The 13,229-nt window shown below is 37.6% G+C and overlaps 1 protein-coding gene across 4 annotated transcripts in view; it reads right to left on the bottom strand.

The window, feature by feature from the left end:
* Positions 1-13,229, bottom strand: part of neurl4 (neuralized E3 ubiquitin protein ligase 4) — a 115,608-nt gene that overhangs the window by 19,022 nt on the left and 83,357 nt on the right. Inside the window, exons 15-17 of one of the 4 annotated variants that reach the window (XM_039747001.1) lie at positions 5,149-5,324; positions 4,466-4,594; positions 3,898-4,043 (exon numbers count right to left, since the gene is read on the bottom strand). In XM_039747001.1, the coding sequence (XP_039602935.1) occupies positions 3,898-4,043; positions 4,466-4,594; positions 5,149-5,324 (451 nt within the window). The remainder of the gene's footprint in view (positions 1-3,897; positions 4,044-4,465; positions 4,595-5,148; positions 5,325-13,229) is intronic. The other 3 variants (XM_039747002.1, XM_039747003.1, XM_039747004.1) reach the window with 3 other exon arrangements.

The raw sequence follows: 13,229 nt of genomic DNA, 5'->3' as shown, positions 1-13,229 counted from the left end.
GATTCACATCCCTGACGTCCGCTTTATCAAATACACTGAGATTTATCGCATATTGTTTACTAGCTTAAGGCATCTGATTGTAATTAACCTGTAACAATACAATTGTCCACAGAATGGCCAAACTATTCCAAATACCATAGTTGCTTTAGCGTTGTTACTCTCATTGCACCACTCTTGACTATTTTAACCCATTGTATCTAAGTGTGGAATCGCAGATATACAGTAGGAAATTGGAAAGAGGATTTTTGGGATAGAGCATCTAGCACACAATGCCTCAGCCAAGCTCACAATCTATTTGAACTTCTCTCATACAGCAAATGCTTCAGAGCCTTTCCTGTAGAGACCTCATGGTTCAGCAACAGTTTCATTCCAAGAGCTCTAAATGCACTTAATCAGTACATCAAGTGCTCCTGGTAGAATTGTTTGTACATACAAGTACAATTACTTCACTGTAAACATGCAATACAGTTGTAATATTGCACAACCTGAGTCACGTCATGAACCATTTCACGATCTGCACATGTATATTGTACTTGTGCTTTTATATGGTATATTTTTCATTGTTTTTTTATCGTAGTATTATTACTACTGTTATTTTATCATTTTATAGGAAAATAAGTTTATGGAGGATTTGCATATTGAATCTCATTGTACCATACAATAAAAAATAAAGGAATTCAATTCAATAGAAGAAAGTGTGTATTTACAGATGATGACAACTGAGTTCTAAGTTGATTTTGATTTCCAAGCGCTATCTTCTTGGAGCTCTTGATATCATTTTTAAGAAATGCAGTATTATATTACATTATACAGATTTACCGGCGCAATGCACGATAACATGCAGTGAATACACTTGACATGAGCATTCCTAGTTTTCAGACTCTTTCTTTCTCTGTACGTTTACCATTTGTTTGCTCAGAGGTTGATGTGCTTGCTGCTTCCTGAGCAGCTCCTCTTTTCTCCACTGTGGCGGCCCGCTTCTTCTCTTCTTTCATCTGCATCTTTTTGCATTAAAACTGATGAAGTCAGTGTTTGTTTACAATTACTTAGTACATTTTCTTTACTTTACAACTTAAGCTGGCACTTAAGTCTTCATATGCCTTAAGAATGATTTAAGATATGATGAGAAGGGCACCCGTAAACATGTGCTGCATGGCCGCCCGGCTAGCCGCTGCAGAGTGTTGATTCTACAATAAATTAAAAATAAAAAGAGGAATAACCTTGGAGGTCAATCATAACCCTGAAAGCGGATAGTAGACATCACGTAGTATATCTGTTCCAAATTTCAGGTCAATAAGTTAAACGGCTTGTGAGCTACAGGTGATTTAAAATCCCGGACAGACAAACAAACAGCCATGGTAGCGTATTATATAAGAAGAAATGTTGGACTTCATTTAAATAATGTATATTGTTAATAATTAAACGTGTAGGCACTGTGGCACAGCAGTAGTGATGAGCTGGTGCCCTGTTCAGGGATTGTCACTATATGCTTGCTGGGACTGGCGCGACCCTGGATGGATAGATGGATGGAATAATTAAACATGTACTACAAAGACATTTCAATGACCTTTAAAAGCTTTGAAGAATCTGCATTCTAAGTTTACAGTTGGTTTGATATTTATTACAGTGCTTGTGTGGCGACTGGTTATTTAGAGAAAGAAAAGGAAGGACAGGAACTAGGGATTAGTACATTTGAAAGAGAGTACTGCTGCAATAAATTATCTCATCAAGGGCTGTGCAAGGAACAGCAAGCATTTTGCAGGAGGTAGGATCAATCTCTGGACAGGGCACCAGGTCCTCGCTATCACTGCACCCCCATGTTTAATACATGCTTTAATTCCTATCATCATGAAAGTATCAAGTATACATGTTAGTATTTAAATTGTTCAGAGAGCTGTAATATCATGAATGTAATGTATTCTGTGTCCTTTCGGCATAAGAGAAAGTCTGTTTAAGAAGCGATTTACTCGCTTAAGTAGTGATTTACACTCATAGAGTACATAGAAGAACACATAGAATACGAAGAATTTAACGTGCTACTTTAGTTATAATGGGATTTGAGAATCTAGTAAATGAAATCATTTTAACATGAAGTTTATGACGTTCGACTTTAATGACAAAATAAACTACATGATTAAAATGGAAATTTCTAAATTAAGTTGACATTTCAACCTTTTTTTCCTCCATTATTTTTCTTTTCTCTCTATCCTAATACACTTCCATATGACACTCTTTTGGTGCGCTACAACTCGCATTTTCACGGCGACTTATTTTTATTCTTATTCTTATTTATTTCAGGCACTGTGTGACTTTCTGAATTTGAACTTTCAAGTTTCTCTGCCACTATATGTCACTCGAACAACTTCCTTTTGTTGTTTATAACACTGCATAAAGCAACAAATAGTAAGTTTTTCTTTGCCTCTATTTGGTATTCGCTGAAATTCTTCTATTTTCCCAGTACTTTTGCCATTATCTTTTCACACAACGCTGAACTTAAGGGGCCAATTATATTGATTTGCAAATTCAAAAAGGTGTAATTCTGGGATTAGTCGGGTTGGTGCGGCAGGCACGTGCACTACATTCCAAGCAAACTGGGATTTATGTAGTGGAAGAACATGGAAGTTAGTGTATGCGCAAATTTATGCATCTGGATTTTTCTGTATATTATACATGAGGTCGCAGGTCTGTATTTAAACTTACTCTCCTGGAGCTGTGAGGCAGGAGCACTTCCAGATAGTCCATAGTGCTGCCAAGTAGAATTCCTTGAACATCAATAAGATCTCATTTTTTAAAACACAAAGGAACATATGAAGCATAACACCTTAATATTAATTTGTATCAAGTTCAGGTAAACAGGGCCTATGCGCTTGATGTTACTGAAACACAGTGCTATAGTCTTTTGCTAGACAGCTGCACTTATGACACAAAAGGTCAGACACTAAACCTATTTTTATCCCAGTCGCTTCAATGTTTATATCACAAGTGGTGGCAAATTCAGGCTTAATAATAATAATTCTTTACATTTACATAGTGCTTTCCTCACTACTCAAAGCACTTTTCATAGTGAATGGGGTGCCACTTCACCTACCACTAATGTGTAGCATCCACCTGGATAATTAAACAGCAGCCATTTTTGTGCCAGTACACTCACCACACATTAGCTGTTAGGTGGTGAAGGGGTGAGAGATAGTTAGTCAGTTAGAGACAGGGATGATTAGGGGGCCAGAATGACCAAGCCGTGGAGGGCAATGCAGCCTGGACATCAGGATACCACCTGCTCTTTTCTGAAGATGCCCAAGGATCTTTTAAGACCACAGAGAGTAAAGACCTTGGTTTTATGTCTCATTTGAAGGACGACGCTATTTTTAAAGCGCAACGTCTCCGTTCTGGCCCTGGGGGACTGGGATACACACACAGACTACAGGGTAAGGGCCCCTGCTGATATATAATTAAGAGAAATAGTCTTTAAATATACTTTTTTTCTCTAAATAATGGTCTGATGGTAATGTCTGGCTCATTTTGCAGCTTCTCAGCTTCTCGCGAACCAGCAAAAAATCCGTGATATATATTTAGATATGCTTACAAATAAAATCTGCAATGGAGTAAAGCCGCGAAAGTCAAAGCGCGATATAGCGAGGGATCACTGTACAGAATATTGATAAACGATAACACTACTGAGCTTGTACTTTCCAATTAGTAAGAGCTATACTTTACAGTGGGATTAAACTAGATTTAAAAGTACAGGAACCATTATTTTATCTAACTTTGTGATGGTTAAAATGTTTATGCTTCCCATTATCAGATTCCACCTCCTAAAAATAAATGCTTTCAACTAAAGGCGGTAGTCATTTTATTTGATGCAGCAGACAGAAAATGGAACAGAAACAAATTACTTACTTCAAAAAGCTCATCTGATTTTAACTCCTTCATGCTGAAAACAATGCCATGAGAAAAGCCTCCAGCTCTAATGGCCTGGCAACCATCATTCTGCACCAATATGTTCTTGCCATGCTTGCTATGAAAACGATGCGCTACTCCGGGTACTGTAAATAACAAATGATCAGCAATATGAAAGGCTAAACAACACACATAGACAACAGTTACTCAAAATGATCAAAATTTACAAATGAAGAGTTTTTGTATAGAGCATCAAGCCTAATGTATTAATGAACAAAAAGAAGAAAGTCTCATCTTAAAAATAAAATTATTTACTATGCTTAGAACAAAACTGAGAATAATTAAAGTTTGGTAAGGCAAAATGACTAGATTTATTCTAGATAACACCACCTGGATGAACAGAGATAAAAGTAAAGGGAATATAATGAAGCCAATAATTAGACAATGATGATGGTCACCATGCACCTCTGTCAAATTATACTTTGACGGAAGCACGCCAGATTCTCATCTGAAAATATAATTGAATACGGGGGTTGGATGGGGCAGACTGGGAAGAGTATTACACTACCTGGTGACTGGATTGGAAAGCTCTTCTCAGTGTTGTTGCTGGTAGACAAGCTGTTGTCTAATGGGCCCGAGGAGCTAGTGATGGACACCTGGACACACTGACCATAGAGATCAATCACTGCAAACACCTCTGGTCAAAGAACAGACAAAGAAAACCTGTCAAACATGTCAAGAGGATGGCTGTAACTAGTACAAGCCGAGCTCTTAATTAGAATGTGGTACTATGATTTAAACTGGACAGCTGAAGATGCTAGATAGTATCGCACACACCAGGAGAAGTGATGGGTAAGTCAACAACATTATCTATTTTAATTGAAGTTTTTTCTTCCACTTAACAAGAAACTGATCATAGCTATTATATCCAAACTGGAGTTCTGTAGTGACTATGGACTGTTAGCTACCACCTAGTTTGCTAATCAAAATTTTAACTTTTAGGCAAAGCTGACTGTGGTTGGAATTATGCAGTAACTTAATTATATGAGTAGCAACAGATGAATAAATAGTATGGTGCTGTCTTGTCACTTAGCCTGCACCTAATCATAGCAGCCTTCCTTGTTTTATCTGCTTTCACTTGAAGGTCGTCCTCAAAGATGCATGAGAGAAACAACAGGAAGAGGTAAGGTGGCTTGGGTGGGGGTGATGGTAGTGGATTTGGGTGGGAGATAGTAAACTGGTTCAATTCACCTTTACCTGGTGGCAGCCCAGAACAGGCCACTCCTTGGTCGACACCATTGATGTAGTAGTGAAGGTCTCCTGAGGCTGATCGCATCATTCCAATCCGTGAACCAGTTGTCAAAGAGTCCAAGTCACAACCATAGTTATTTCTCATTGTATTTCCATCCTGCATGATAGCAGTGCCACTACAAGGAATATTTTGTTTAGCAGACAGGAAATATTTTGGGAAATACAGGTAATACAGACTAAGAGTGTTTACCAGTTATTATTCAACTAATGTGTTGAAAATTTTATGATGACAGGATTTTAAGGCATTATTTTTAAATATGTTACTTAATAGCCTTTAAAGTATATTTTTACTTATATAAAAAAGCAGCATTTGCAAATTTACTCTTAACTATGGTTTATCTGTGCCTCTGAGTTGTAACAGAAATAACAATGGACCAACTTTCAGATTCTAGCAACCTCATCACTGTACACATGCGATTAAAAAGACTAATCAAATGTTGCCTTAGGTCAGGTTTATACTTCATGAGACACATGCTCCTGCAGATGCTTCTGCTATGCAAGCAGTGTACTGCACTGTACACATACTTGCGTGTGTATTTTACATAAATCTGGAAGATTGTACCAGGTGGCAGTGTGAGATATCGTCATGGTGAGAAAACGTTCACCTTCCCCGAGTTGTGAATTGCCTGAAACATCCATTAAATTCCCAGGACACCTTTCTACAATATCGCTGAAAAGGATGGATGTTTAATAATTCATCAATCCAGGGATGCACCCATTCCAGCAAGCATTGGGCACACGGCAGAAACAATCCCTCGATGGGGCATCAGCTCATCTTAAGGTGAATACAAGCATACACATAAACTAGTGTTATTTTAGCATCACAAAATCCCCAAACCTGCATGCCCTTGGGAGGAAACCGGAGCACACTGTGGAAACCCACCAGGAAAACATGCAAACCCCAGGCAGGGAACACCTGGGACGTGACTCCCTACTGCAAGGCATCTGCGCTACCACTCTGCCGCCTTGCTGCTCCCACATGTACAATTATTAACAGTATTCATTATTTAAATGAAACTAACAATTTATCTGTAAAATATAATATACATACTTTTAAAACATTTCATCATGAAAGTGATCTCAAGTATAAATCTAAAGATTCTAAATGTGCAGAGAGCTGAAATATCATACATTTAATGTGTTTCGTTAGGCAATTGCTGCTTGCCGCTGCTGTGAGTTCAGGAGGAAGTCCCAGAAGCACGTAGCAAGTAACACCTGGTGGTTTTAAGATGACGTTTATGACAGTCTACTTTAATGACAAAATAAACTGCGAGATTAAAATGGAAATTTCGAGATTATAGCTGAACTTTCCACTTCAATCACAAAACAGACCTTTTCACTGTGTCCCTAATTTTTTTCTTTGTGGCTCAAATATGCTTCCGTAATGAATCGCGTCATTATGATGGGGAATATGTGACGCTTGAATATAAAAGCAACCCCACTGCATTTGTATGTCAGCATTTTGCTTTACCACATCAAATCATTCATCAAACATCGAAGCACGCACATTGATCCTGTAAGATCTGCAAAGCGGCTTTCTGTTCTGTCACATGTTGATAGTAAACAGAGACCTTGATGTCATGTTTCAACTTGAACAAACTGTGTCCCCCGATATACTGGTACTCCAACTCGCGCACACGTCGCATTAATTTCTGAGGGCGTGCTTAGAGGACACGTCAAATGAACACTGGGAACATGTGGCAGCCATGATGCATGCGCCTTCTGAGCATGAAGTATAAACCGGCCCTTATATAGCACACAGTCTGCAGGGTATACAAGTCAAGACAGGATATTTTTTAAATGTTAATACAACTGTGAGATCACATATGTAACCCAGTGTGCAGTTTTGGTCTTCATAGTATAAGAACAACATACAAACACTCAGAGACAAGGGACATGTCTTATTCTACTGAATCAGGGTATGACCAAAGAGGCAATATACTAGTTTTTAACTTTAAAATCAGTTTTACAGCAATATTAGTAAATATGTGGACAAGATGATCCGCTGTGGTAACCCCTAACGGGAGCAGCCGAAAGAAGAAGAAGATTAGTAAATACCTATATAAAGATTAAAAGACTAAAGGAACAAATTACACAGTACACCTTAAATTAGCACCACGGAGAGAAAAGAAGTCTTAATATTTTTGAAATGTTGAGACAATGAAGCAAACTGAATGTCAAGGGTTGTCTTACATGACCTAACAAGTGTATTATGCAACTTAAAGAAAACCTCTCTTATATATTGCATACTGAGAAATACATCCCAGAAGGCCTTTTTTAAAAATCTTAAAATTGCTGCTGTGTAATTATCATGTGTGGGCATTTTGAAAATGGACATCTTAATGTGATGAATGGATGATGACCAAATACAGTGTGGTCTCAGCGTACATGCACATATAGAAATATTCCACTCATAGAATATAATCTTTTATATATTGTGAAAGCAGAGAAAATTGTTAATCACACGTTTTTGTGCAGAATGGAGATAAACTTTCTGGTATAATACATGACTATGTTGACCAATACTGGACAACAGCAATTATCATCATAAGTGTACATGAAAAAAATCTCACAATACTCATGCTGCATATTCCACATATCAAGCTGATGTGTCTTCTAATCATCTTCTCCAAACTCTGTAATATGAGTTGAACACTCCTGGTGGAGTGGTCTGATACTGACATTTTAACAACAAAATAATTTACAAAAACTAGGGGGCTCCGCCCCATGCTCGCTTCACTCCCGTGTATAATTTACCGGATATACAATATAATACAATTTATTTTTTGTAAAGCCCAAAATCTCACAAGAAGTGCTGCAATGGGCTTTAACAGGCCCTGCCTCTTGACAGCCCCCCAGCCTTGACTCAATAAGAAGACCAGAAAAAACTCCCCCAAAAAATCAAAGAAACCTTGGGAACGGCAGTTCAAAGAGAGAACCCTTTCCAGGTAGGTTGGGCGTGCAGTTTGTGTCAAAAAGAAGGGGGTCAATACAATACAGTACAATACACAGAACAGAACACAAGTAATCCTCAATATAGTATAAATACAAAAATTATAGAAGTACGGAGTAGAATTTCACATTAGATGATATCATATAATATGATTTGGATTTATTTTAAGTCCTGGAGACCTCATTCATTAAGCTGCCTCCCCCATTTGGGCATTCCACATCTGAAATAGCGCTAATCCGATGAAAGCACCCCTCTTTCCCACGATTCCTGTGATCCTCCATTTGGGATTACTTTACCTTTGGCAGGCAATATACAATTTAAAGAGATTGTTATTTTTTTGGGAATTGTTACATATGCATTATTTTCACTTTTACTTTAAAAACATTTGTAAAAACAATACTTGTCCTTTATTTCCGGCCCCGTGCGTGGTTACATCTCTTTCTTGCCAGACGTATAATGCTGCTCGTGTTGAAGGGTTGTGCGGCTGAACGCACACTAAGGATATGTGCTTACGAGCTGCTTCTTCTGCTTGTCGCATGTCGTTGTTTTAAGAGCTGGGAGCACATGATGCTTGTCTGCCAAATGCAATCTAACTACTGTTAGGTTAGATGTCTGTGAATTTGTTTTAAATGATGGCTCACTGCCTGGTCTTGCGTGACGTTGTAAAAACAATACTTGTCCTTTAATTCCGGCCCTGGGTGTGGTTAAATTCTTTCATACAGGACGTATAACACTGCTCGCGTTCTCAGGGGTCCGGGGCTAGCGCTGCTGTCGCAATGCCCTTCAATCTTTTTAAAGCACGATTTCCTTTTTTTTTTTTAATCTTTTATTCGTTGATGTTTTATTTATAATGTATTGTCCTTTATACGCTTTATATGCACTGAGACACCTGTATCTATGTGTGCTACTTCCCTTTACACTACTGATTTTTTTTTTGCCCATTCTCTTTTGTCTCGTGGTTCTTTTATTTGTCTTTCGTGATCTTAGCGTGAAGATCACGTATCGTCTCTTAAGTCATTCATTCTACAGAATTTTTTTTTTATAACAGAGAGATGAGTATACTTGTGGGCGGCACGGTGGCGCAGTGGTAGCGCTGCTGCCTTGCAGTTAGGTGACCCGGGTTCGCTTCCCGGGTCCTCCCTGCGTGGAGTTTGCATGTTCTCCCCGTGTCTGCGTGGGTTTCCTCTGGGTTGGCACCCTGCCCAGGATTGGTTCCTGCCTTGTGCCCTGTGTTGGCTGGGATTGGCTCCAGCAGACCCCCGTGACCCTGTGTTCGGAATCAGCGGGTTAGAAAATGGATGGATGGATGGTATACTTGTCTTTCTCATATAAGCACAATATAAGATACAATATCTAGCACTTAAAGTAGTATTAAAAAAGCATTAAAAAATACATATTAAGATTACTGCCAAAAAGAAGAGAGGCGATTGTTACTACACATAGGAGAAGGGTGTCACTCCTGAAATTTGATGGAATGTTTTTGCAGTAATGTGGTTAATGTACATAAAGGGTTCTGTCAGAGGCTGATAAATTAAAGGCACAAGTGATGTTGGTCTGGAAGAGCTGATGTGTGTAAGCAAAAGCAGTGTAACTAGAACGAGTATAATGGTGTGTCAATGTGTGCAAAAATAAATATTAAGAAAACCACAGAAATGTGTACTAAAATGGTATTTAAGGGTCAGACACAGAAAAGACTCAATGATAATTCACTGAAGTGAAACAGTCACACATATTATCAAGCATATTAGCAGAAAAATAGTCTTAACTGTAACCACTAGCACAGCTTGTGGCTCCACCAAAAAACCATAGATTAACATACAACAGTTATTATTCTGCAAAGCACCAAGTCATACAATATAGGTTGGGTCATTCTATGGAGGTACATAGGTGGTGGACTACACGATTTTGAAAAAATGATTATTTATAGAGTTTGCTTGATAACAAAAAATATCTAAATTTTTTTCATCACCTGCTCCTCACTAGCCCACTTCAAAGAAGGTGGCCATCACAATGTGTTCATTCATAGCCTTTTCAAGATCATCTGATGAAATAATAATATTTAAATGATTAAAAAAATAGGGCTTTCTCAACATAAAATGAGGATTTTTTTTAAATTATATGTTCTGAAATCAAACATATTCTTACTTTATAGCCCTTCAAAATTTGATGATCAGATAGCAAATTTCACTTGGTTTGTAATTTTTTTTTTCTTTTTAACAGTTCACAAAAGATAGCAATAGTGATGAGCTAATCCCCTTGAAATTGCTTTGCCTTGAAGTTTGGCTAAACCAACATAATGTTTATGAAATTCATAATATATTTCACATCTTGCAAAGATTACCAAAGGCTAAAAAGTATGATGACCAACTTGTCTAAAGTGGATTAATGTGAAATGTTGTGATGATTATAAGAAATATTTTTGCCATCACTCAGTAATACAAATGAATGAACAAAGTTTCAGATATTTCACAAAACTATGCTGCAACAGCTTGGAGAATCATATTGTAATGATTTGGCTACTAAATAGAGCTTGATTCCTTAGCAAATATTAGATATGGCATTTTTCATTGTTCAGTATATTTTACACTGAACAAAAATTAAGGGAACAATTAACCATCACAGTCTAACACCAAGTCAATTAACCTTCTGGGATATCAATCTGTCCAGTTAGGAAGCATAAGTGATTGTGAATCAACTTCACCTGCTTTGGTGCAAATCAAAGTGACAACAGGTACACTGAAGATGTAACAGCAAGACAACCCCCAAAAAGGGAATGGATTTGGAAGAGGTGGTCACAGACAATTGCTCTCTCCTTATCCTCCCTCTCTGATTCTTCTCTAGTTTTGCATTTTGCTAGTGTCCTTATTGCTACTTGTAGAATGAGGCGGTAACTGCAACTGAGTCAAGTTGCACAGGTAATCCAGCTCCTCTAGGATGGCAAATCCATACATTTCATTGCAAGAAAGTTTGCTGTACCTCCCAGCACAGTCTCAAGGCCTGCACATTCACCAGTTGAGAACCTCTGGGACATTATGTATCAGTGCATCCGAAGCCTCCAAGTAGCGTCACAGACTGTCCAGGAGCTCACTGATGCCCTGATCCAAGTCTGGGAAGAGATAACCCAGAACACCATCCACCATCGCATCAGGAGCCTGCCCAGATGTTGTCAGGAGTGAATACAGGCACGTGGAGGCCATACACACTACCGAGTCACATTATGAGATGCTGTGCTGAAACTCATGCAAGCTGGATCAGACTTTTTGGCGTGATGTTGAATCCAGCCCTCAGTGGGTTGGTTATTTTGGTTTCCATTGACCATTGTTGCATCAATTTTGTTCTCAATCAATTACACAGTATTATCCAGTAAAGATATTCCACTTGAAAATTTTTTTAATCGAGATCCGATGTGTGATTTAAGTGTTCCCTTAATTGTTTTTTTTTGCAGTGTAGTTCTCTCCAATGCTGTTTTTAACGCAGATCCCCCCCTGTTTGAAAGTTTTCTCATCTCATCATCTAAAACCACATCTCCTGGTGATGATTGTGGTGGCAGACTATCTTTTTATACTGCTAAATTACTGGCTTTAATTATAAACATTATTATTCTACAGTTATCAGCTGAGATTTCTTTCCTTTCAACCGTTTTATTCAATTTTTTTTTTCTAATTTCCCTACCCATTCAGTGAGGAAATCTGTTAATGATTCTAATTCAAAGCATAAATGATGCTCAATTTAATGCACATTTATAAAATTACTCTGCTCTTAGAACTTTCTCACATTTAGAAATTAAATTAAAAAAATTTTTACTTAATTTTTGCTGGTTTACATTGTTAAATAATTATTCTGTTCTACTGACTGGTACTAAACATCCAATAACTTATTTATACTACATCTGGCCTATTCAGTTGGCGGTCTGTGGGTCACATGCCACACAGAAGCAAACTCCAAGTGACCCAAACAGTGGTTCCGTTAAAAATGGAGAAAAAAAAAGAGAAAAACACATTTTGGGAGCTTTCAGAAATTCCTACAGTAGTACAGATCATGAATGCAAACTTTGCATAGCCTAGCAACATTCAACCCACAATGCAGTATGTTTTTGTATATGTAGAAGTAGTGGTAGTAATCTATGATACAGTGGTCTTTTTTTTATTTTTTTTTATTGTGACAGTATGCACCATGGCCACGACAGCTATCGTGGCATCAACTACACATTAAATGATTCTATAATAAATTACATGGCAATTCTTTTTTGTATTCCAATTTCATCAAGTGCATGTAAATGTGGGTTTTTGCAAATTAATCTCTTACTCCAATGAGAGCCTTGTTACTGACAAGCACTATTATCCCACTTCTCTTCAAATGACTGCATTTGATGAAAAATGCAAAAAGTTTGGAATTTTCTTTTAAAAAACATTCAAATTAAGCATGTGGGACTGCATTCCAACTTTTTTGTAGAATGCAGAGCTTGTTATTAACCTGCTGTTAATGTTCTTCTATTTCAGAAATTCTACATCTTTAATTTCAAACTAACAAGCACAATATTATGCAGTACAGTACACATGTGCAGGTGGCGTAAAGGAAGTGCCTCTGCCTCACAATAAGATCACAGGTTTGTTTTCTGGGTCTTCCCTAGAGTTTACAGAGTGCTTTGAGAAGTGAGTAAAACGCTATAAAGGTAAAGAATTATTATATTTGGCAATGTCAGTTTCAAATTTTAAACGTTATATGTTTTTTTCACCATATAAAACATGTAGTGCTAGGACTCTCTGCCGCCACATACCTTCACATTACCTCAAACATGAACCAAACGTAACGTATGCAATACAACGTATTGTTAATGAGAAAAGGCACTACTAATCACACGTGATAATTAAAAACAAACCTCTGTTCCCTTTGTATGCAGTAGATTTTGTATTCATATGTGTTAGTCACTGTTATAGATTTGTGCAGTAATAGTATTGATAGCATTGAGAGTTCTTTTATATTCTGTTAAATGCAGTTTGTGATGTCCCTGGGTCATACATGACCAAAATATTTATTTTATTTCAAAAGGTAAACAAATGTTATTGTA

This window comes from Polypterus senegalus, chromosome 3, assembly GCF_016835505.1.
Source record: "Polypterus senegalus isolate Bchr_013 chromosome 3, ASM1683550v1, whole genome shotgun sequence".
Lineage (NCBI taxonomy): Eukaryota > Metazoa > Chordata > Cladistia > Polypteriformes > Polypteridae > Polypterus > Polypterus senegalus.
This window is presented reverse-complemented; position numbering and strand designations above follow the sequence as displayed.